Source organism: Zygotorulaspora mrakii, chromosome 6, assembly GCF_013402915.1.
Source record: "Zygotorulaspora mrakii chromosome 6, complete sequence".
Classification (NCBI taxonomy): domain Eukaryota; kingdom Fungi; phylum Ascomycota; class Saccharomycetes; order Saccharomycetales; family Saccharomycetaceae; genus Zygotorulaspora; species Zygotorulaspora mrakii.
In genome coordinates, this window is record NC_050724.1 from 577,640 (window position 1) to 601,144 (window position 23,505).

General features: G+C 39.8%; 14 protein-coding genes across 14 annotated transcripts; 10 read left to right on the plus strand and 4 right to left on the minus strand.

The window, feature by feature from the left end:
• Nucleotides 1–105: 105 nt before the first annotated feature.
• PRP22 (DEAH-box ATP-dependent RNA helicase PRP22) lies at nt 106–3,528 on the plus strand (the record flags this gene model as incomplete). Its single annotated transcript, XM_037289615.1, has 1 exon — nt 106–3,528. The coding sequence occupies one exon, from the start codon at nt 106–108 to the stop codon at nt 3,526–3,528; it is 3,423 nt and encodes a 1,140-aa protein (XP_037145510.1).
• A 245-nt stretch (nt 3,529–3,773) lies between these two features.
• Nucleotides 3,774–5,390, plus strand: HEM14 (oxygen-dependent protoporphyrinogen oxidase; the record flags this gene model as incomplete). The annotated part of the gene is made up of 1 exon (XM_037289616.1): nt 3,774–5,390. The coding sequence occupies one exon, from the start codon at nt 3,774–3,776 to the stop codon at nt 5,388–5,390; it is 1,617 nt and encodes a 538-aa protein (XP_037145511.1).
• A 210-nt stretch (nt 5,391–5,600) lies between these two features.
• On the plus strand, nt 5,601–5,963 carry MSL1 (U2 snRNP complex subunit MSL1; the record flags this gene model as incomplete). Its single annotated transcript, XM_037289617.1, has 1 exon — nt 5,601–5,963. One exon carries the CDS (start codon nt 5,601–5,603, stop codon nt 5,961–5,963), a length of 363 nt encoding a protein of 120 aa, XP_037145512.1.
• Nucleotides 5,964–6,238: 275 nt separating this feature from the next.
• On the plus strand, nt 6,239–8,464 carry FAA2 (medium-chain fatty acid-CoA ligase FAA2; the record flags this gene model as incomplete). The annotated part of the gene is made up of 1 exon (XM_037289618.1): nt 6,239–8,464. One exon carries the CDS (start codon nt 6,239–6,241, stop codon nt 8,462–8,464), a length of 2,226 nt encoding a protein of 741 aa, XP_037145513.1.
• A 647-nt stretch (nt 8,465–9,111) lies between these two features.
• BIM1 (microtubule-binding protein BIM1) lies at nt 9,112–10,050 on the plus strand (the record flags this gene model as incomplete). The annotated part of the gene is made up of 1 exon (XM_037289619.1): nt 9,112–10,050. The coding sequence occupies one exon, from the start codon at nt 9,112–9,114 to the stop codon at nt 10,048–10,050; it is 939 nt and encodes a 312-aa protein (XP_037145514.1).
• Nucleotides 10,051–10,219: 169 nt separating this feature from the next.
• Nucleotides 10,220–12,574, minus strand: AFG3 (AAA family ATPase AFG3; the record flags this gene model as incomplete). The annotated part of the gene is made up of 1 exon (XM_037289620.1): nt 10,220–12,574. The coding sequence occupies one exon, from the start codon at nt 12,572–12,574 to the stop codon at nt 10,220–10,222; it is 2,355 nt and encodes a 784-aa protein (XP_037145515.1).
• Nucleotides 12,575–12,870: 296 nt separating this feature from the next.
• Nucleotides 12,871–13,419, minus strand: HG535_0F03010 (uncharacterized protein; the record flags this gene model as incomplete). The annotated part of the gene is made up of 1 exon (XM_037289621.1): nt 12,871–13,419. The coding sequence occupies one exon, from the start codon at nt 13,417–13,419 to the stop codon at nt 12,871–12,873; it is 549 nt and encodes a 182-aa protein (XP_037145516.1).
• Nucleotides 13,420–14,107: 688 nt separating this feature from the next.
• MRPS5 (mitochondrial 37S ribosomal protein uS5m) lies at nt 14,108–15,034 on the plus strand (the record flags this gene model as incomplete). The annotated part of the gene is made up of 1 exon (XM_037289622.1): nt 14,108–15,034. One exon carries the CDS (start codon nt 14,108–14,110, stop codon nt 15,032–15,034), a length of 927 nt encoding a protein of 308 aa, XP_037145517.1.
• Nucleotides 15,035–15,395: 361 nt separating this feature from the next.
• DUT1 (bifunctional dITP/dUTP diphosphatase) lies at nt 15,396–15,857 on the plus strand (the record flags this gene model as incomplete). The annotated part of the gene is made up of 1 exon (XM_037289623.1): nt 15,396–15,857. The coding sequence occupies one exon, from the start codon at nt 15,396–15,398 to the stop codon at nt 15,855–15,857; it is 462 nt and encodes a 153-aa protein (XP_037145518.1).
• A 207-nt stretch (nt 15,858–16,064) lies between these two features.
• SRB6 (Srb6p) lies at nt 16,065–16,412 on the plus strand (the record flags this gene model as incomplete). The annotated part of the gene is made up of 1 exon (XM_037289624.1): nt 16,065–16,412. The coding sequence occupies one exon, from the start codon at nt 16,065–16,067 to the stop codon at nt 16,410–16,412; it is 348 nt and encodes a 115-aa protein (XP_037145519.1).
• A 185-nt stretch (nt 16,413–16,597) lies between these two features.
• On the plus strand, nt 16,598–18,307 carry DSN1 (MIND complex subunit DSN1; the record flags this gene model as incomplete). The annotated part of the gene is made up of 1 exon (XM_037289625.1): nt 16,598–18,307. One exon carries the CDS (start codon nt 16,598–16,600, stop codon nt 18,305–18,307), a length of 1,710 nt encoding a protein of 569 aa, XP_037145520.1.
• Nucleotides 18,308–18,405: 98 nt separating this feature from the next.
• TRS20 (TRAPP subunit TRS20) lies at nt 18,406–18,936 on the minus strand (the record flags this gene model as incomplete). Its single annotated transcript, XM_037289626.1, has 1 exon — nt 18,406–18,936. One exon carries the CDS (start codon nt 18,934–18,936, stop codon nt 18,406–18,408), a length of 531 nt encoding a protein of 176 aa, XP_037145521.1.
• A 1,154-nt stretch (nt 18,937–20,090) lies between these two features.
• On the plus strand, nt 20,091–21,920 carry MTC4 (Mtc4p; the record flags this gene model as incomplete). The annotated part of the gene is made up of 1 exon (XM_037289627.1): nt 20,091–21,920. The coding sequence occupies one exon, from the start codon at nt 20,091–20,093 to the stop codon at nt 21,918–21,920; it is 1,830 nt and encodes a 609-aa protein (XP_037145522.1).
• Nucleotides 21,921–22,049: 129 nt separating this feature from the next.
• RCF3 (Rcf3p) lies at nt 22,050–22,488 on the minus strand (the record flags this gene model as incomplete). The annotated part of the gene is made up of 2 exons (XM_037289628.1): nt 22,050–22,349; nt 22,426–22,488. 2 exons carry the CDS (start codon nt 22,486–22,488, stop codon nt 22,050–22,052), a joined length of 363 nt encoding a protein of 120 aa, XP_037145523.1.
• Nucleotides 22,489–23,505: the final 1,017 nt, after the last annotated feature.

Genomic DNA, 23,505 nt, shown 5'->3' on the forward strand with positions numbered 1-23,505 from the left:
TACCGTACGAGCAGCTCAAAAAGTAACAATTCAGTGCATTTATAGTGATGGAACCGATGAGGACAGTTCTTGTTATGAAAAAACAAGGTTAAGCTACATATACCAATGTCTCATATTGATCCTGAGCTTCTTCGGATTATAGGTACTGATGACAACACAGTTTTGGACTTTCTGTCGAACATCAAGAAATCATCGGGCGATGTGAACGATTTTAAGGAACGGATTGATAAACTCGATGTGATCCTAACGCCGGAAGATGCCAAAACCGCTTATTTATTGCTTCCAGTTGAAAAAGATTCGAAGGAATTTGATCCTCGTAGTGAGGTCTCTTGCCTTTTAAAACAAAGTTTGGGCATAGATGATTATGTTGTTGTAGATTTTATCCTAAACAAGGCTAAAGAATGCAAAAGATCAGATAAATTTGCTGAGAATTTAGATGAGCTGGGGTGTGGAATCAATAAGGAACTTGCTGAGCAAATCTTCTCTATTTTGGGCACGTCACCAGGTGAAAGCACAAAGGCAAAGTCTTTGCAACACATGACAGTTGGTGAAAGTACGGCACATGGGCTCACGCTCCCAAACAAGAAGATAAAATGGGAGGAACTTAGTGACACGAAGGACCTTTTACCCTCAGACAATTTGAAGCAACAGCTTTTGGATCCGGCACCTGTTATGGGTAAAACATACGAAGGTACAGTTAAAAATGTAGCTTCTTTCGGTTGCTTTGTTCAGATATGTGGCACAGAGGAAAAAAACTGTACGGGTCTAGTTCATATATCTGCGCTATCTGATACAAGGGTGAGAAACCCTAATGATATTGTGCAGGTGGGGCAGAAGGTTTTTGTGAAAGTAGTAAAGCTCCAAATGAACGGTAAGGTATCATTGAGTATGAAGAATATTAACCAATTAACTGGTGAAGAAGAGGGCAGTGGCGCGAATAATACTCCTATTGGGATAAGAGGTAGATCCTCCAAAGCTCAAGAAGTAGTTACGGAAAGGAGACCCTTGACGTCTCCTGAAAGGTGGGAAATTAGACAACTTATAGCTAGTGGAGCTGCTTCAGTAGAAGAATACCCAGAATTGAATCATAAATCAAGTGATGAAACCAATTCGTATACCGATGGACAAAAAGAAGAGGGTAAAGACAACAGCTTAATGGAAGATCTCGAGGTTGAATTGAATTTAGATGATGAGCCGAAATTCCTGCGGGGACAGCTGGATAATGGACCAAAAAAGTATGAACCTCCAAAAATAGTAAGGGTACCGAAAGGCTCTATGAACAGGGTAGCCATGAACGGGTCCAATCTTATGAAGGAACATAGGGAAAATAAGATGCTAAGGAAAAAGGAAATCGAGCAGCAAATAAGGAAAAAACAAGCTATGGGAGAGCTGGGTGATAATCCTGAGGATAGGAAAGTTGATTTATCTGACCTCCGACAGCAACTAGTCATTACAGCATGGGAAAGGAACAGAATGAGGGAACCAATAGCGTTTGGTAGGAAAACTTCAATGCCTATTAGTTCACAAAGAAAATCCCTACCTGTATACCAGATGAAGGACGCATTAATGAAGGCCGTTAGAGAAAACCAATTTCTCATTATAGTGGGGGAGACTGGTTCAGGTAAGACTACTCAAATCACTCAGTATCTCAATGATGAAGGCTTCAGTGACGGTGGAATAATTGGATGCACACAACCGCGTAGGGTTGCTGCCGTATCTGTATCAAAAAGGGTCGCTGAGGAAATTGGCTGTAAATTGGGTGATGAGGTCGGATACACTATAAGGTTTGAAGATATGACGTCTGCGAAAACCAGGATAAAATACATGACAGATGGTATGCTTCAAAGAGAGGCGTTACTGGATCCCACCATGTCAAAATATTCAGTGATTATGCTGGACGAAGCTCATGAGAGGACAGTAGCAACGGATGTTCTTTTCGCACTGCTCAAACAAGCAGCTAAAAAAAGGCCTGACCTTAAAGTGATTGTAACGTCTGCTACTCTGGATTCTGCAAAATTCTCCGAGTACTTTTGCGGCTGTCCTGTAATCAACATTCCCGGTAAAACATTCCCTGTTGAAGTATTATACTCGCAAACACCTCAAATGGACTATATAGAGTCCGCTTTGGATACTGTTGTTGAAATTCATGTAAATGAAGGTCCTGGTGATATTCTTGTGTTTCTGACAGGGCAAGATGAAATTGATTCATGCTGTGAAGTACTATATCAGAGAGTGAAAACTTTGGGAGATAGCATAGGGGAACTCTTGATTTTACCCGTCTATTCTGCTTTACCCAGTGAAATCCAGTCTAAAATTTTTGAGCCTACCCCAGAAGGCTCTAGAAAGGTCGTTTTTGCGACCAATATCGCAGAGACGTCTATTACTATCAATGGTATTTATTACGTCATTGATCCAGGTTTTGCAAAAGTGAATACATTCAATCCAAGAGTGGGCATGGAGCAACTAGTCGTGTCTCCGATATCACAAGCGCAAGCCAACCAAAGGAAAGGTAGGGCAGGCAGAACAGGACCCGGAAAATGTTATAGGTTGTATACGGAGTCCGCATTCTACAACGAAATGTTGCCAAATACCATACCGGAAATTCAACGACAAAACTTATCTTTAACCATTTTGATGCTTAAAGCTATGGGTATTAACGACCTGATTCATTTTGAATTCATGGATCCGCCGCCCAAGAATCTTTTAATGAAAGCTCTGGAAGAACTTTTCAACTTGCAAGCTTTGGATGATGACGGACTTTTGACAAAGTTAGGAATGCGAATGTCCCAGTTTCCAATGGAGCCGACACTAGCAAGGGCACTTCTAGCATCAGTAACAAACAATTGTTCTGAAGATATCATCATTGTTATATCAATGCTTTCTGTACAAAATGTATTTTACAGACCAAAGGGTAAAGAGCAGGAAGCAGATAACAAGAAGGCAAGATTTCATCATCCATATGGTGATCATTTAACACTATTGAATGTGTATAAGCGCTGGCAGCAAGCCAATTGTACCGAGCAATTTTGCACTCTGAATTTTTTACAGTCCAGGCATTTGAAACGTGCCAGAGATGTAAGGAATCAGTTGATGGCAATCTTCAGCAGATTTAAACTACCCATAGTTAGCTGTCATGGTGACCCGAGTATAATCCGAGAAACTCTGGTTTCCGGTTTTTTCTTCAATGCGGCTAAGAGGGACTCCCAGGTTGGCTATAAAACGCTAACAGGTGGGACAGCAGTGGGAATCCATCCTTCAAGTTCGTTATACGGCAAAGAATATGAATACGTGATGTATCACAGTTTAGTGCTGACGAGTAGAGAGTATATGTCTCAAGTCACAGCTATCGATCCAAAGTGGCTGATCAAGGCAGCGCCCCATTTCTATAAAATCACTGATGAAGAGAGCCAATCAAGAAAAAAAGCCAAGATTGTTCCATTGCATAACAGGTACTCAAAGGATCAAAATTCTTGGAAATTGAGTTCTATTAGGCAATCTCGAGAGAAAGCACTGGGAATCAAAAGGTAGAAAGCGGTATTGCAGCTGCATTATGTATTATATGTATATATTATTTTCATATTTTTTTTTTTTAGATTATTGAGCATCGTTTAAGTTTATGATGAAAAACGATCGATAGCCCTTTGAGCTCCATTTCAAACGAACAATTCTTAAATACAACAAATGATTGAAAAATCCAAAGCCAGTTACTTTTCGACACCTGACAATCTGAATTGTTCTGTAGCTTTCCTCCGAATCAATTAAGCTTCATTGATATGTTAAGCCCGTTGACCAAGCTTCCTAACAATGCCAAGGTTGCGGTAATAGGTAGTGGTGTATCCGGTCTTATGTTCACTTATTACTTAGGTAAACTAAGGCCCGATGTGACAATAAATATCTTTGAATCTGCAAAGAGATCAGGAGGCTGGATAAACTCATGGCAAACAACGGATCAGAATGGCAAGCCAATAATGCTGGAAAGGGGTCCACGTACCCTTAGAGGTGTGTCTGATGGTACTGTCCTTATAATGGATACTTTAAAGGATTTGAATCAACAAAACATAATAAAGTGCGTAGAAAAGAATTCCGAAGCCAACAGGAAATTTTTGTTGGATACGAACAACAAATTAGTTCAAGTTCCCTCATCTATTGTCAGCTTTGCAAAATTTATGATCAATCCGTTAAGTAAAGGTCTCTTCACTGGAATGCTAGGTGAATGGTTTAGAAAACCCTCTCCATCAATAAAGAATGATGAAAGTGTTGCCTCATTCATTGGTAGAAGATTCGGTAACGACTATATAGGTAAGAATATTTTGAGTGCAATATTCCATGGAATATATGCAGATGATATCAATGAGTTGAGTGCTAAAAGAACTCTTAGAGACCTTTATGCGTTAGAAGAGAAATATGGTTCAATATTTAAAGGCAGCTGGGAAACGGCGCAAGAAGGAAAGAAGAACAAAACTACAGGAATCACGAAATCTGATCTTAGTGCGTGTTTAAAAGAATATCAGCAAGTCTTTGGTAAAAAAGAATCTGATTTAATCGGTTTATCCAACAACTTGAAAAAATACCCTATGTTGGGTTTAAAAGGTGGCCTTGAGGAATTTCCCAAAATTGTAAGAAAAGCCCTTGAAAAACTGCCTAACGTGAACATCATACTTGGTAAAGACGCCACCAAGATTGTATACGAAAAGTCTAATGACACTGTTTCAATTTCTCTGGGGTCCGGCGAGGTTGCCAATGGATTCAACCATTGCAGAATCACAACGAATCCTTCAAAGATGTCACTTCTGGTAAAATCAGCAAACGAAAAACTTTCTCAAGATTTGGATACCGTCAAGTCGAACACAGTTCTTCTGGTGAACTATTATTTGCCCGGTAGAGACATTATTGAGAAGAATCTCCATGGGTTTGGATATCTCGTTCCCAAGTCGAACAACAATCCACAGAAGTTACTCGGCGTGATTTTTGATTCCATAATTGAAAAAAACTTCAAACCATTTGAAGGCACCTACTCGCATCCAAATAGTGGTCCCGTGCAGGAATACACAAAGCTGACCGCTATGTTAGGCGGACATTTTTTGAATCAGTGGAGCGAATGCACAACTCCATCGAAGGATATCGTTATCAAGGCCGTCAAAGAGGCCTTAATGTCCCATCTCTCAGTATCTGAAAAGGATCTTGACGCCGGTCTGTGGCAATACACAGTGGCAGAAAGGTGCCTACCGCACTTTTTTGTCGGATACGACGCCTGGCAATCCAGTACCGAGCAAGAACTCCTCAACACATATGCCGCCAAAGTGTCAACCGGCGGAATGGGCTTTTCTAAAGGTCCAGGAGTTCCTGATGTCATTGTTGACTCATTTCAGGACGCAATGAAGCTCAAATAAATGCATTTTATCTATACTGTCATTTATTATTTATTATTCATTTATTAACTATTAGAACCGTATTTAATGACCTGACACATATCATGCGGAAATTTGCCAAATGTCGAAGACCCACTGACTGTCAGCCATATATCAAGTGGCATAAGGCCTGCCATCTAATCGCGATCTATTCCTGTGCAGATCTTTGAGCACCACGCATCTTCAAGAACGATGGCAGAGCAGCCTGTAAGGAAGAAGAGGAAAGTCTCCGAGAAGACCACTGGCGTATCCGGTTCTGAACCAAAAGCCAAGCCAAACCCAGATCAACTACCCAAACGTACTCTCTATCTAAACAATCTAGGCGATCACATAGGCTCGAACAAGCTACGCACAAACCTGTATCTCCTATTTTCGATTTATGGCGAGGTGATAAAAATAACAGTCAACACCAGAAGACTAAGAGGTCAAGCGTTCGTGACAATGAGGACAATCGACGAATCAAATCTCGCACTTATCTCACTGAATAACGAACCCTTCTTCGGCAAACCATTGGAAATCAGCTTCAGTAACAATGATACTACACGATTGGATTGATTCGACCATCGGTGATAGTTCCTTTACATCCATATTTTTTTTCACTTTGCTTTGTAGGTCAGTCAGATTTTCCAGTACAAGTTGTTGGGGTAACAAAGCGATATTTTTGTTGGGATACAACAGTGGTGCAGATGTTAAGCGGCTGCGTATAAGGTTTTTTGTTTTGAGAAGGAATTTGTATAAAAGGGAACGAGGAATAGATTTCCAGGCCAGATTTATGTCAGTTGTTTTATTCTCTGGCTCTTGGTGCTTTTAAAGAATGCGAAAAGATAATTATGACTTCGCAGTGTTCGGTGTCTCATTTGGTGGAGACAGATAGCCGCTATGAAGGTTTGAAGCAGAAGTTGATTGGATTGGAACAAGGCTCTGATGAGTATATCAAGAGGCTAATTTTCGAGTGTCCTTTGAGTTTACATCCAGATTTTAAGGCATACTTGGAAAGGCAGGGAGTTGCCATCGAGGGTACGAAACGGGAAGGGTATAGCGCCGTCTATCGAAGCTCGCTTTCGCCGAATAGCTTGATAACATGTCTAGACGAAAAGCTGCAGACGCTTTACGACCACTTTATGTTTTCTGTGCGGATGTGGCCTAAGAACGAGTGTTTGGGGAAAAGGCCATATGATCCGGCAACGAAGACGTGGGCTGAGCGTTATGAGTTTCAGAACTATGAACAGGTTGCGAAGAGAATACACAATATCGGTAGCGGGTTTCTGTCTCTAGTCAACGTCAAGAGGGGTAAACGGTTAGGCAGTAATGACTTTATTGTTGCCATTCTTTCGCATAATATGGAGCAATGGGTTTTGTCCGATCTTGCGTGCCAAGCTTATGGTTTGACCAACACGGCGCTGTACGAATCGTTGGGTCCGGAAACTTCTGAATACATTATGAATCTTACAGAGTCACCACTCTTGATTTTTGCCAAACAGAATATGTATAAAGTGATTGAACTGCTACCCAAATTGAAATATATGAATACCTTGGTTTGCATGGAGGAATTGGATGAGAAGGAACTCAAATTACTAAACGATTCCATATTACCAATCAAGGTCAATTCGTTAGGTGAGAAAATTTCATTATTTTCACTACAACAGGTAGAAGATGCTGGTCGTTTGAACGAAATACCAATTAGCCCACCTAAATCAGACGACGTGTATACAATTTCATTCACATCCGGTACTACCGGTATACCAAAAGGTGTTGTAACAACACAAAGACAACTTACTGCAGGTGTTGCTTTTGTCTTTGCTACATCAAAAATTCCAAAACATAAAAGAGCTGCACAGCTAAGATATATGTGTTTTTTACCGTTAGCTCATATCTTACAAAGAATGCTTACAGTTTATTCGTTGTCTCGTGGTATTGGAATTGGTTTTTTACACAAACCCGATCCACTTGTAATGGTTGAAGATATGAGACTTCTAAAAGCAGATTTTGCTACACTGGTACCACGTATTTTAACCAGATTTGAAGCAGGTATTAAAAGTTCATTGGAAAAAAGCAGTTTACAAAACAGTGTAGCAACAAACTTTTTAGATGCCAAACAACATAGACTTCTAGAAAATGGTGGTCCTGATAAATCATTACTTAATACTTATGTTTTCCATCGTGTTTTGATTGAGAAAATTCGTGATTCATTAGGCATGAATAATTGTGATTTTATCATTATGGGATCCGCACCAATTTCTCCAGAGACGTTAATTTTCTTAAGAAGTGCGCTTGATATGGGTATGAGACAAGGCTACGGTATGACCGAAGCATTTGGTGGTATTGCAGTGTCTGAATCATATGAAAAAGACCCAGGTACCTGTGGACCAATTTCTTCTTCAGTTGAATGTAGATTAAGATCTGTTCCTGAAATGGGATATGACGCAAATGATCTAAAAGGTGAAATTCAAGTTCGTGGTGCACAAGTTTTCCAAGCATATTTTAAAAGACCCGATGAAACAGCAAAAGTTATTGACTCGGAAGGATGGTTTTCTACAGGTGATATTGGTTCGATCGATTCAGTTGGTCGTATTTCGATTATAGATCGTGTCAAAAATTTCTTCAAATTGTCGCAGGGAGAGTATATCGCACCAGAAAAAGTTGAAAGTCTCTATTCTGCTTCTTCTCCTCAATTGACACAAATTTTTGTTCACGGTGACTCTCTACAATCTTATTTAGTTGGCATTGTCGGTATTGATGTTCAAAAGACTAGAAGGCATTTAGCTTCAAATTTTCCAGAAGTAGGACATATGAACGATAAACGATTCGTTGAGGCAATGAATAAAAGTAAGGACTTGAGAAAATGTTTCCTTTCGATGATTAATAAAAACACCCCACATTTACAAGGTTTTGAAAAGTTGCATAATATCTATGTCGATATTGATCCATTTAAAGTGGAAGATGATACAATGACGCCAACATTAAAAATAAAACGTTTGAATGCTACTAAACATTTTAAATCAAAATTCAGCGAATTATATGAAGAAGGTTCGTTAATCAAAGTAGATAAGTTATGAAATATACTCGTACATAAAACATGAAAAGCAGCTTTGAGAGTTTGTGATTAGTCTTCTCACATTTTTCGTGCGTGTTGTTGCGCACATTATTGTTTTGCTACAAATGTTGAATTTACACGCATCAACTGTTGAAATATTATTCTTGTATTTTTTACCTGAGTAGCAAATGTAAACATAAGAAACTACCTGAATGTTGGTTTTAAAAACTTTTTTTAAAATAGAAATATCCAACCCTTTTCTACCTTGACCGAGGACAACTGACGAGAGGTGTTTCTGTTAGGTTTGCTTACCTATGAATGTAGAATTCCTAAAGCATAGCGTGAAGAGTTTTTGGAAAACTGAAAAATGACAGCAGTCATTGATAAATGGCACCTCAATTCAGTGAGTACCCGAAAGACCTATTACAACGCTTGCTTATTTCTTTGAGTAGCATTTTGATTACTGTCATCATCACATTACGATAAATAAACACCAAAATGTCATTATATACGTTTGTTTGGAATGCAATACCACAACATTAGATCGCGTTCAGTATGAGAGTTAGTATTGATATTTATCAAAAGTAGCTTGGATATTCTGTCGTTAACCTACGAACTGGCGATTTTGGCGGGTTTTTTACCATAAATTTATAACAGTGCTCCAAATTCATGAGTGGGATTGGCGAATCACGTACAGAACTGATAAACTGGCTCAATGGTTTGTTACATTTGAATTACAAGAAAATTGAAGAATGTGGCTCTGGAGCAGCTTACTGCCAGATTATGGACTCAATTTATGGAGATATACCAATGCACAGAGTTAAGTTTGATGGTACGGCCGAATACGAGTTTCAAACCAACTTTAAGGTTTTACAAGGTAGTTTCGCGAAGCACCACATCGAAAAGACTGTCTACGTGGAGAAACTGATAAGATGTAGATTTCAAGACAATCTTGAGTTCTTGCAATGGCTGAAAAAATACTGGGTGCAGAATAAGGATGAATCTTTTTATGATCCTGAAGCGCGAAGAAAACATAGACCAATCAATAGTGGGCACCCCACGCCTGGTGGTACATCGATAAATATTAGTAAAAGGAGCACATCAGGATCTTCTATTGGATTTGGCTCTAACGGCACAGCTAGTAATTCATTAGGCTCGCGATCTTCATCCTACGGATTAAGTAGAAGGGTGCCCAGTGACCAACTTGTGAAGTTACAGGACGATCTCTCTCAAGCCACTTTAAGAATTACTTCGCTGAATAAAGAGATTGGCACTTATAAGGAAGCAATGAATATAATGGAAAGAGAGCGTGATTTTTACTTTGGAAAGCTGAGAGACATTGAAATTTTGGTCCAGAGTACGCAAGATTTAATTAAAGAAGGTATTTATAATGCTGGTGGTGGCGATTTGAGTAAAGTTCTAAATAAAGTGCAGCAAATTCTCTATGCAACAGAGGACGGCTTTGAAGTAAATCAAGAAGATGGGCAGATGCTCGATCAAGAGACTGCAGTACAAGACGATAATCAACGATCTGTCAGGGCTTTTAGGAGAGAAACTGCCCAGGATGTTCCTGCACACAATCTAATAACAGATGAAGAAACTTTTTGACGTTACAAAGTAGCTCTTCTGATAAAAGGTTTTCGACATTTTTTTCTGTTCACTTGAAACTTTAAGAAACAGTATTTTATGCTAATGTGTGATTGCATCAATTCTTTTCTTATATACAGGAATATGTGTATTATGTTAAACAGCTCATCTTAAAAATGATTCATTAAAACTAATTTGTAGCAGGTGATGTATTTTCACCATTATTTATATTCTTTGGATCCAGATATTTTTCAAATGCTTCGTTTCTTTCGGGGAAGGGCCTTGGTCCAAGTAATCGAATCATATCTTCTCTCGTAATAGCTTCTTTTGACAACAACTCTTTCGCCACCTTATCGACTTTTTCCAAGTTATCGGTTAGTAATTTTTCACACTTGGCATGCGCGTCACCCACGATTCGTTTTACTTCTGAATCAATATTATTGGCAGTTACCTCACTGAATGGCTTATTTACTTGAAATGACACATCTCCTTGGTCGTATGAAATACAACCAATCTTGGGTGACATTCCTAAGGAACATACCATCGCACTGGCCATTTGTGTGACTTTTTTGAAATCATCATGCGCCCCACTAGTGACAGAAGGGAAATGTATCTCTTCGGATACACGACCCCCAAGCGCCATTATCATTCTATGTTGAAATTGTTCTTCACTGATTAAATATTGATCAGGAGGTAGATACTGAGCATAACCAAGAGCGCCTTGTCCACGAGGAATAATACTTACCTTCAATAACGGGTCAGCATATTTCAAATACCATCCACAAACTGCATGTCCAGCTTCATGATATGCTACAGTTTTTTTCTCTTCTGGTGAGAGTACTCGAGATTTTTTCTCCAACCCAGCAATCACCCTCTCGATCGCCTGTTCAAAATGATAAAGCTCGATGCAGGGTGCATTATTTCTTGCAGCAATCAATGCTGCTTCATTACACGCATTTGCTATATCTGCCCCAGCAAAACCTGGTGTTAAGGCAGCTAATTTCCCAGCTAATTCTTCACGTTCGCGATCGGATTTAGTAAGAATTTTATCCAGATTTAACTTTCTCAAATGCACTAGATAAATGGCTTTTCTTCCTTCAACATCAGGTGCATCAATTTGAATATGTCTATCAAATCTTCCGGGTCTCATCAAAGCAGGATCTAAAACATCTGGTCTATTCGTACCTGCAAGAACAACGACTTGATCTGAAGTACTAAATCCATCCATTTCCACCAAAAGTTGATTTAAAGTTGCCTCTCTTTCATCATTTGCCCCTCCCATGGCACCACCTTTTCCTCTTTCTTTACCAATAGCATCAATTTCATCGACGAAGATGATTGAAGGTGCCATTTTTCTTGCTTGTTCAAAAAGGTCACGAACTCTGGATGCACCAACACCGACAAACATCTCGACAAATTCAGAACCGGAAACGGAGAGAAAAGGAACTCCTGCCTCACCCGCTGTAGCTTTGGCTAGTAAAGTTTTACCTGTACCTGGTGGCCCTGACAATATTGCACCTCTAGGAATCTTAGCACCTAGTGCTGTATACTTTGCAGGGTTCTTTAAAAAGTGCACAAACTCCATGATTTCTTGTTTTGCTTCGTTGCATCCCGCAACATCCTTGAACGATACTTTGATATCAGTCTCTTTATTGAAAAGTTTTGCCTTAGACTTGTTGACACCAAACATACCACCAAATGGTCCACCACCACCACCAGCACCGTTTGCCCCTCCGCCGACTTTCCTTGTGATGAAATATAATCCACCCAAAAGAATTATAGTTGGCAAAAAGGGGAACAGATATTGAAAAATTGACGCACGTTGAACATACGTTATAGGTATCCTATCTTCTGGAGTTATCTTCAGCTTGTCCTGTATATCTTCCATCTGCTCTTCAAAAATGTCGACAGACCCTATCGTAAATGCGACCACAGGTGGTCCTGATCCCAAAAACCCTGATTGACGTGCGTTGCCATCATGGTCAACTTGAGGCGTCAGCTCTGCTTCCACCAAAAATTTGTTAACTACATATAATCGCTTCACTAAACCCTTTTCCAAATACTTTGTTTTGAAATCTTGAAATGTTAAAGGTTGCAAGTCAGCACCTGCCGGCTTATCAGATGAAGTTATAAGGTTGAATAGGACAATTGATCCGACAGTCAGATACATTGTCTTGGCAAACTCCTTAGACCTAAAATACTCAGACAAAGATTTAAACTCCTGCTCACCATTTTTCCTTTTCTTATCGCTGTTCTTCTCGTTTTCTTCGCCATTTTCTTTTTTACCACCATTGCCTTCACTTTTATTATCCTTATTGTGTTGAGGCTTCTTCTCGTCTTGAGAAGACAAATTTATATGAGTATTTTTGAAATTTGGATTGAATGAAAAATGCAGCAGCCTTCTATGTTCCCTTACATGGCCCTTTTTATAGACGTTTGGCCTCGGACATACTTGATAGCTCCTGGTAAAAACGCTCCTGACCGCCCTAGATGTGAAACACATCATGGCACCTATTGGGCGTCTGCTACCGACAACATTACTCATTGTAGGATATCTGTTATTCGGCAAATACCTAAACAGCCGACTTTTTACAGAGTATTGCACAACATCTTTCAACTATACCAAAGGCCCTTTTCATCTTTCTGATGCAGTTTTGCCACTTTAATTAAAGGCAGCAAAAACAACGATACACGTGACATAAGAACAGTAACAAACACACAAATGAGCATCTTAACAACGATTCACTTTTCGCCTATATATTGTTATATCATCGAAACTGTGGTGAGATAAGTGCACGATCATTTTTTCCCGCTTCTTTCGCCGTTGAGCCCTTTTGTAGCTCAAATAACCTCATCTATATTATTTATGGAGCCTCTTCTGGGAGAAAAAAAGGTCTCTTTGCATCTGTACTGATTCTCACAATAATTGTCCATGGATGCATATATGTTTCTCATCTCAACAGTCGAAGCGCTGTTACATAAGAATTCTCTGGAAAGCACTGAACTGGAATTCGTGTTTGAACTTGCATGTGCGGTACTCTTTTCAGTGACACAATTCTGTGTAACTGGATTGAAATGCAGAAATGGTGGGATACAATTTGCGTCATGGATGTAATCTATGTCAAACAATTGCAAAGAATTCGGAACCGGGATCCTAGTTGGAAATCCGCATCGCCCCAACTGCGAGCCATGCTCCTTACAATTGCCAGCATATTCTCCTTGTTGGTGAGTCTGTTCTCTACTAAACAGAAAATTAGTGCAGCAGCGATACAAATCCCCTTGCGGTTGATTGTACGCATGTGTTCTATCTAGATTAATATGCAGGCTCGAGTCTGTGCGTGACTCCCCCTTTCTGTTTCTCGTTCTCTCCCAATGCAGTGTGTCTCTCATTCTATGCAGGTAATACCTGACCTTCAACCCAATACGCTCTCTCTTGAGCCTATAGCGCTCATGTTTTGTGGGTGGCATTTATAAAGCGACGGCTTTCGATTGAAATTTTTTGGTCACTGTCTTGAGAGGTAGAATATACTAGTTATCGAGTATTTTCTTACACTGACTGTGTGGGATCCTAAATATTTTTTCTTAATATATATATATTTTTGTGTCATCTGTAAACAAAGCTGACATTGCAGTAAAAGGATTAATCCAGAAACTACATTATATTAACAAAAAAGGAGTGGTAAGACGGTTTGCGACTGGCATACTTGCTACTAAGTAGTCAAAGGCCTCACACCTCTTCATTTTCGTATATGTTGCAAGAAATATCAGAATCTTCCCTGTAAAACAGGGGAGAACATATATTTAGGGAACCGAGAGTCTCATAATCTGTGACAGCAACTCTACTTCTCGATCGGCCGTTATTCTTTCACGGTGCCATCTATAATACACTAGTATAATGCAAATCAATTGACAAGATTGTGGTTAATCCGGACGATGGCACCGGACGATCCGGACAAACGACCATGAAAAAAAAAAGATTAATGGAGCAGATAGTGAAAGACAAGACTTCTGTTGAATGAGTAGAGCAGTAGCAAGAGGTGCATTCCTAGACTATTAAACCATTATCTACGCACACAGGATGCTCAGGAGACAGTTTTCAACTAGCATACGTCTTTTGCAACATTATGATGATGCGCTTTTATCAAAGTACTATCCAAAAGAATTATTGAAATCAATCAAATTAGCACAGGAGGTGATACCAAGTAATACGCAGTTCAATGTTTCGCGCAATGTTGAATTCGCCTCTTCATATATGGACGATTTCAGCAAGCTCGACTCTTACTGGGATTATAAACCAGGTATGCCACACATCCATTCGCAGGAGGACGATCTAATTAGAAACGCGATCTATGATTGGAGCAAGGTGCAGCAACCATTGCCAGGCAACGGTCATCAGCTTCCTCCGGGTGTTTCATTACCGTCTGCGGACGGCCGCTCATCCAAGACATTGGATGTTGCGAGAGGTCTGCAAAAACAAACAGGTGTCGACGTAAATTATATAACAAGGAAACTGGTCATGAAGCCGTTGATCATGAAGCGTGTGTCAAACCAAACCGGGAAAGGTAAAATTGCGTCTTTCTACGCTCTAGTGGTTGTTGGTGATCGCAATGGTATGGTAGGTCTTGGCGAAGGGAAATCTCGTGACGAAATGTCAAAGGCTATTTCCAAGGCTCATTGGGATGCAATCCGTAACCTAAAAGAGATTCCTAGGTACGAAAACAGAACCATTTATGCCGATATAGACTTCAGATATCATGGTGTAAAATTACACTTAAGGAGTGCAAAACCAGGCTTCGGTCTCCGGGTCAACCATGTAATATTTGAAATATGCGAATGCGCGGGTATTAAAGATCTTAGTGGGAAAGTCTACAAATCGAGGAACGACATGAATATTGCAAAAGGAACAGTTGAAGCCCTCGTCGGCGCTCAAAAGACCCTTGAAGAAATAGCATTAGGGAGAGGTAAGAAAATCGTAGACGTTAGAAATATCTACTATTCAGGTTAATCATGTCCATGCCATTCCATGATCACAACTTGCGGCGCAATACCTGTTTAGCGGCCAGCTATTCCTTGCTTTTGTAAATAGATTGAATAATTCAAGTGTCATTGAACACAAACAGTTAGAATAGAACAACTGTACAACTTGTGTATGGGTAAAGTCCACGTCCCTTACGCTTTTTTTCCCATTCTTTTTTTTTTTTCCTGACACTTAATCTGGCTCGCGTCTATATATAAAAGAATTGATAGTGAGGCGCGTAAACTTTTTCAAACTTCAATCTTTATCACGGATTCATCTGACCTATCTCAGTATTGCCCAACCTATTGCGCTGCTGTAATCCAGATTCCTCCACAGAATTGCTGTAGATATGACTGAACAGAAACCTAAAACTCAAAAGCTTGCAAACAGTTTGAAAGTACAGCTCCGGTCTCCAGATGCCACAGCTCCAACAAAGGGCTCTAAAACGGCGGCAGGCTATGACATTTATGCTTCTAAAGCCGAAATCATCCCTGCACAAGGACAAGGACTAGTCTCTACAGATGTTTCATTCACTGTTCCCGTGGGGACATACGGTAGAATCGCACCGAGATCAGGTTTGGCCGTCAAACACGGTATACAGACAGGCGCCGGTGTAGTCGACAGGGATTATACAGGCGAAGTCAAGGTCATTCTATTTAACCATTCGCAGAAGGCTTTTGAGATTAAAAAAGGTGATCGTATCGCTCAATTGATTCTGGAGAGAATTGTGGATGACGCCGAAGTGGTCATCGTAGAAAGCCTGGAAGACACCGACAGGGGTGCTGGTGGCTTCGGCAGTACAGGTAAATAATTTACAGATATATATAAAAGCCCACATTAAAAACTTTGTCCAAAAAGCCATTTTCCATTACTGGTGCAGTTTGTGTGCCGCTGTCCGGGTGATTGAAACCACTTTTCAAATCTTTCAGCGTTTATGACAAGCTTCAACATGGAAGGACCGTTTTCACACCTTACAGGATGAGTTAACATAAGCCAAACACATACATAGGTCGTTCTAATGAGTAATCAGGCACTGTTCGAGAAACTTGACCAGACATCCGAGTTGCTATCAGCAAAATTGATAGAGCTGATAAAACTCTCCGCCATCGAGCAACAGAATAATGATCCTGCCGATACACCTGCCTCGGAGCTTTCAATCGCTACAAACGGAGTGACGCTCGTCAACAATCAGACTATGCAATTGATTAAGGGTGTCAAGGATCTTCTGGTACTAACAAGAAGTATCAGAGAAAAGTGGTTATTGAATCAGATTCCGGAGGATCAGATGAATCAGGAAAGTGAAGTAGACACTGAACATTTACGAGAGTTGCTGGACAAATGTATGTCAGAGATAGTTGGCGAATGAGCTGTCGAGTCGGATAGCAGGGACTTTAAATAGTACGCTGACGATGTGATAGCTTCTTACTCGACGTTCATTGTGATGTTTTCTTGCAAGGGACGCGCAAAGCACGAACTCGAAATGTAAACAAAAAACGAATCGATGGACAACAAATATCAAGTGCAATGCATCGAAAAACGTAAACAAGGCCCATGATGAGTGGGGAGGGGTCCAGATCAGGATCAAAGACGCCCCCTAGGAAGCGCACGTATCCATTGAAGATGGAGACGATCCCAATGTCGTCGTCGTATTCCGAGTTAAAAGATGCGGGTATTGGCGAAATGGGATATAGTGGGGAAGCCATGAGCAAGAGCCATCAGAACCGTCATACGGAAGAAGAAGACTATGCACCTATAGATCAGAATGTATCCAGCTACGAAGCTGATGATGATTTCAAATTCAAGAGACACAAAACGAAGCCCATGAATGGTGTACCGTCGCTGGGTGAGCGATTAGACAATTTACAGGATATGAAAAACGCTAAATGGGTTGATAACTTTAATTCTTCGATGCCAATGAATAGCCAACAAAGATCAAAGCCCGATATACGGCCACCCTCAATGCCTCCTTCGCAGGCGAACCAATACTCCCAAACGTCACAAATTCAACAGCAACCGGCTTATATGCCCTACATGTATTATTATCCTATGCCTACACCGGGGCACCCATTGATGTCATATATGGGATCTCCAGTGCATCCATCACAATTAAACGGAACTCAGTATATGAATTCTTCTGTCTCAATGCTTCCGAATACTTCATTACAGCCTTTCATGCCACCGCCTCCAGTACCGAACCATAAGGGAGAGCAAAATTCAGCCCCTCAGTTACTACCTCCTCCTTCACTATATCCATACAATTTCCTGCAGCAGCAGCAACAACATCAACAACAACAACAATATGCCCAGAAGGCCAAAAATAAAAGCCAATCCAGTGGATTTAACAGAGGAAGGCGTTTATCGATGCTGGCATCTCAAGAGGATCATAACATGATAGTTTCGCCGCATAAAGATGTTCCCGAAGAGGACTTTTATAGACATGTCGGAAATACATCATTCGGTAGAGGTTTGCAAATACGGCAGCTGTTCAATTGGTGTGTGATTAGATCGTTGCGAAAGATGGGAAACCAAGAAAATGAAGAACAGGCAAAATCAGAGATGAAAGAAGGTGCCTATGTAAATCCCAAAAAAATTGCAATTGTCATTATAGAAGAATTCGTCAATGATCTCAGAAAAGGTGCGGTAAATATTGATTGGGAAGAAGAAGAGTCGGGTAGCGGCGAAGAGTTTTCCGATGCAGAGGACACAGAGCTACGCAATCTATTTGATGATGATGACGACGACGATGAGGTTAATAATAATGGACTTAATAATAAAAATAATGCCCTCAAGAAAAACTCTTCCAAAAAATCTAGAAATAAAAAAAATACAACCAAGAGGAGGAATAGGATTGCTAACAGTAAAAATGTTGCAAATGAGAAAAACTTGGAAAGTTTGCAAGGGAGAATTGATGCTATAGAGAGGGAAATTGTAGATTGGACTAGAGTACTGAATGATTGTGAAGTAGATACTGAATGGAAACAACTCAGTAAAAAATCGACAGCACCACCAGAAAAAACCCAACCACTTCATGAAGAGCCTTCAATCGAGGATATTCGGGAGAATATAACCGAAAAAATGAATAAACTGTACATCCATTCTCATTTGTTAAATTCCGGCTCAGAAGCTCTTTCACAGCTAACAGGCGTCAAGCTGGACAAGTTATCACGAAAATTCGTGCCTACTGTCCATGATCAAAACGCCAATGCACGATCAAATACACAGACATTATTAAAGGGTTTGAGTAAATCATTGTTAGAGTAAAAATCTCCGTCTTTTTAGTCATTTTTATGTAATATTATCCCATTTTAAGACTCCAAGTAACAACATAATAATTCTATATCGAAAGGCCAAAATCATCTTTATTTATTCAAATATTTTCTAGCGAGCGACCTTACTCTTGTATCAAATGCAGCAGAAGTTATTGGATCATTTATCTTGTAAAATGGGTTCATCAGCGTTTTTATATAAAGCTCGTGCACCTCTTGATAAAATGACTTTACGGCATTGTCATCAACCTGCGTACTGTTTTTATCGAGGTTCCCATGAATCATTACAAATTTCATACCGCTAAACGTCAAGTATGCTGTAATTGCTAATCCATAAAAATGATCTACTTTACCTAAATAGCAATTGTCTGTCACATTCACATTTTTTGATCGTAAAAAGCTGCCAAAACCGCTGTTATTAGTACCATGTTGCACATTAGAATTGAGTTTCCACTGTAGGTCCTCAATGATATCCAAGGAGGCGTGCATTATGAATGGATTCAATTCCTTTAGATGCTGTGGGAAGCCTTTTTGTAGTTGACCTTGCTGGCCTTGCTGAGTTGTGAATTCTGCTTCATAAACGGGATTGTCACTCTTCCCTAGGATTGCAAAATATTGGGGCATCGCCTAAGTATGAGAACTTGTCGACGTTGACTTCTTTCTAAAATCTATCTATATATGTTTTTCTTGTTCCTGTTAACTCTCGCTTGAAGTGTTCTCCATGTAAGCGAGGAATCAGCGAAAGAACAGATCATACTTCTGAGGCCTAGTTGATTATACGTATTTGAACTACATCAATCATCTGAAAGAATATCCGACATTAAAACTAAGAAAATGATACCTGAACGACGAATTAAGCTGCCGGCTTTTCTGATCGCCACAAACCACTCCGAGTTTTGTAATACATATCTACTACATTCCAAGGCATCAAATGGAGTAATAGCTTGATGGTAGCTTCTTCTTAGCGTGGTGTATTGAAATAGACAATTGTTGATATGCAGTGATGTGACAAATCAATCCATGCACATTGCTACATTAATGTCGCGATTCTTATCTGTTTCGGACCTCTGATCCCACAGTTCACTTGTAACATGGCAATCACGTTTTCAGAGAACTACAAGAGAGTACAACAATATAGCTTGTGTCTCATGTTCTCAAAAGGTGCTCTAGTTCAATTATTTCTCCCAATCTCATAGCCTAATCGGAACTACTTGAGATCTTCTACCGAGTCCCGTTTATTTGAAATATTGCACTATGACCCGAAGTAGCTTGAATAGTGCCAGTGTCTCTCACTACAGACATAGTCTCTCGCCTTGGTTACTAGTTTCTGTTTTGACTCCTAGTTCTTGCCGTGAGAAATAAGAATACTCAACTGACCTATATAATTAATTTATTCCAGGAGTACTTGGACTTGAATCTGTTATTTCTGTTAACAGAGTGCTTATGCGACAATTAAGCAAGTGCCCTCCCTTGCTTTGAAAGCCAGACGTGGTCACTCCTGATATCCCATTCGCTATAGCGGTAAAGACGTCTCCAAGATTCAATAGCTAACGTGAACTGCCAGGGCAATATGCTTTGAAATAAGTTGGAAATGCGTAACAGATTCAAAGTTCAACGAATATTTGTTTCTATCTGACGTTGCGTCTTCGGGGCTTGTCGTTTACAGCCGCTCATCAATTAGACGACCATATCACCAAAAAGGGCGCTTCAGAGCCAAATGATGCAAAACACAGATAGAACCAAGTTGCTAAATTGTTTAAATCTGTCACTATTGACTGATGATTGCGACAGACTCAACATCGGATATCACTGCCAACAGTGACGGGAAAAGTGATGGCGAAAGTGACGACAAGCCCAATTTCCCTGAAGTAAAACCCAGCAGAATAAAATTTGTCACCAAGATACTTGTGGACAGCAAGTATGGTTTAATGGATGATCTAAATTATACCAGAGGATTTCCAGAGCATCATGATAGTACTATTACAGAGGAGACGGCACCTGCTTTCAAAGGCAAAGAATATAAGAAGAAAACAGAGAATCCTGTACCGGTCATAGCATTTTCAAGGAATGCTAGAATTAAAGCAGATAGAGTGAGAATTTATCTCGATTACTACTATAGTTTACTGGAAAGGTATATAAATATCGAAAGTCCAGAGCATCACCATGAAGGCGTGGAAGGAGTTTATAACCCACTACAGATTATACGAAATAGAGCATTGCGCAAAAAGTATAGCGAGCAACCACCTCGTGAGCTTTTCATCCAGAGATCACCTGTAATAGCCATCAAACATTTTTCTAGGAAGCCCAAGCAAAAGAAACCGTGGTACGTCACTATAAGTGAAAGATCAAGCGATTTGACATGGAGAACATCTCATTGGGATGAATTAGTTCGTCCAGATGGTTATATATGGTTTCCAAAGGGCAGTGGATCAAACAGTACATCGCATAAAGAACCGGCTCGTCATCGTAGGCCTCGAATAGGGCGGATGTATTCTGCAGACTCAGAACTATCTGCCAATTCCCCGTATTCTGCCCAGGGGCTAACTTCAAGTTCACCAGAGATCGGCAAATCTGTCAAGGGAAGTCCTTCTCATAGTAGTATTCCTAAACATATAGAACGTGCAATGACTAGGCCCGAAAACGGGGATCATAAAATTGTATCAGAAGAGATTGAGAAATCACGGCCTAACAGATTCGAGCAAATAATAGGAAAGAAATCCAAAAGATGGTCCAGATCACCTCATTTGCGCCAGAAAAGTCAAGGCTCCGTTGATAAGTTAGTATTGCCCCTTTCCACACCTGGGATGTCAAAGTACTCTAGCAGGACACCTACTCATAGCAGGCGAAGTAGCAGCAGCTTTATACCCACGAGTCACAGTGCCTACATGACTCCTACTGAAGATTTTTCTACTCAAAGATCCACTTTGTTAAGCGCTCTTCCAATCGAGCACGTTAGGAAACGATCGATTGATCAGACAGAAGAAGAACAAATCGAAGATGTGCAGGATCTACTCGGAAATGGAGAGTTTGCAGACTCAACAGACATGCTCAATGAAGGATTTTCCATGCCACAAACCGACGAACAATTAGAAAATTACTGGAGAAGTTCTAAATACATTTTAGCTACTTTGCAAACAATGCAACACCGGCGCATCACTCATAATATAGTCAGGAAGAGAGGTATCGCGAAACGCGATAAATTCCAATGCGATCAAAACCTTGACGATATTTTTTTCAAAACGTCTGAAGTTTTGTCGACTTATGACAAAGAATTGAATAAAGCTTTGAAAAAAGGTAACAGTTTAGCATCCAAAATGCTTAATGACTATTCAATGAGAGTGGAAACACTTATATCAACATCAGACAGAATCCTGAGTGATATAAACACAACTTTGACATTAAAATTGAAACTCTTTCAAGAGGATGCTGACAAATTTGGTACCCTCAAGGGAATGCAATCGCAAAGGTTCACCAGAGCACTGTATCGCATTTTGGAATATGCCATAGTCTCAGTTTTATGGAGTGTTTGGCTTGTCGTGAGCATAATCAAATGGATCAAATACAGCATTCTGCTTGCATTCAAGATTATCCTGTGGATGCTGTGGTAAACTGTTCAAGAATCAATAATAGTTGCATAGAATCGTTTTAACGGTAAATGACATAAACATGTTTAATCTAAACATATAGCGGCAATAGAAACTCTCGCGAACGCCCTCCTTAGCGTTTTGTTGAAACGATCACTGTGAAGTGGTGCTTGACACCACAGACTCCTCTTCCAAAAATATGCCCCTATCAGCGGCCTCATCAAGGATTCTCTCCCTTCGTTTCAGTTCGGTCTCATAATATTTAGATTGAAATTTCAATAACTGCTTATCAGCTTGAAATACAGCGCCCATGGAAATCCAGCTACAGTGATAGAACACTTTTACCTGATTTCTAACATTTCTAAATACGGTCGAGAACCTGCTTAATAGAAGTGAGCTTACAATGCTAACCATTGCACCTTGGGCTGCACCTATGCATGAAGCCACGGCAATCTGATAAAGCGTAATGGCGACTGTTAGTAACGTCAGATCTATGACTATCTTTGAAGGGAAGGTTTTTTTCACGTACCTCTTTTGTCAGCTGTTTTACAGTTGCAGGATCGTAATGGACAGGTTGCACTTGACCACCCATCTCTCAATCAGGTCGCTATTAGTATTATTATTCCGTAGATACAATTATGCGAAATCCTGCACAATTTATCCTTAATTGAGTGAGAAGTTTGGCATCTTGGCATCTCTATCGCCCTTGTCGTGTATTTAAATATTTATATGAAAAAGCACTTGTGAACGCAAAACAAAAGGCGACGAATTGCACCAGCTGTAGATGAGAAGTGTTAAATGTCTGTCTTTAATGTATGATAAAAGAAATTGGCCATTATAATTGAATTAGTGGGTTAGCAGAGGTTGCAATGTGTAATAAGTCGATCACGAGAAAAGTTTATATTGGCAAGGTCTGCAAAGTCCAAAAAGTCCAAGTGGTCCAAAAAGCTATATCCATGCTTCAATGAAACTGCAAAAATAGTGTACATCAAGCAAAGTAGAGGTGCATATCTAAAGTAGGAACAAAATGACAATTTTGCCTGTCAAATTGCTGTTTACGTGATTAGTGGTTCGATGGGCAATTTATAATTTTCTGCTTCTCACCTGTATCAAGAGATGGCTTTTATTCCTAGATTTTAGGCTGAGCTGTCAAACCAAGGACTTTGCTGCCCAGAAATTTTGCATGAAACCGCAACCTACCTTGATTAATAAAGGTACAAATATTAAAATTTATCAATATTCATCTATTATATTTAATTATAATTATTTATTTATTAATTAATTAATTAATTAATACATAGACTATATGTGACAAAATTAAAATATTATATTCTACTTCGTCATTCCGCTCCATTTGCAATGCAAATGGGAGCGAAACTAGAAAAAATATTATATAACAAATAAAAGTTATGTTAATATAAATGAATGATTAGTAGGTATAATAACTCACGAGGCCCTTTATCGTAAACTATTTCTGGATTATTTCAGCTAAGCGTTGGTAATTTGCAGCATAAATTTTTTTTTCAATGCCTACATTCCATAGAAACTTGTATATTGAACCAGAGTTTTCCTTGTGCTTTATTTTGAATAGTATATCCAAGTGCTTATT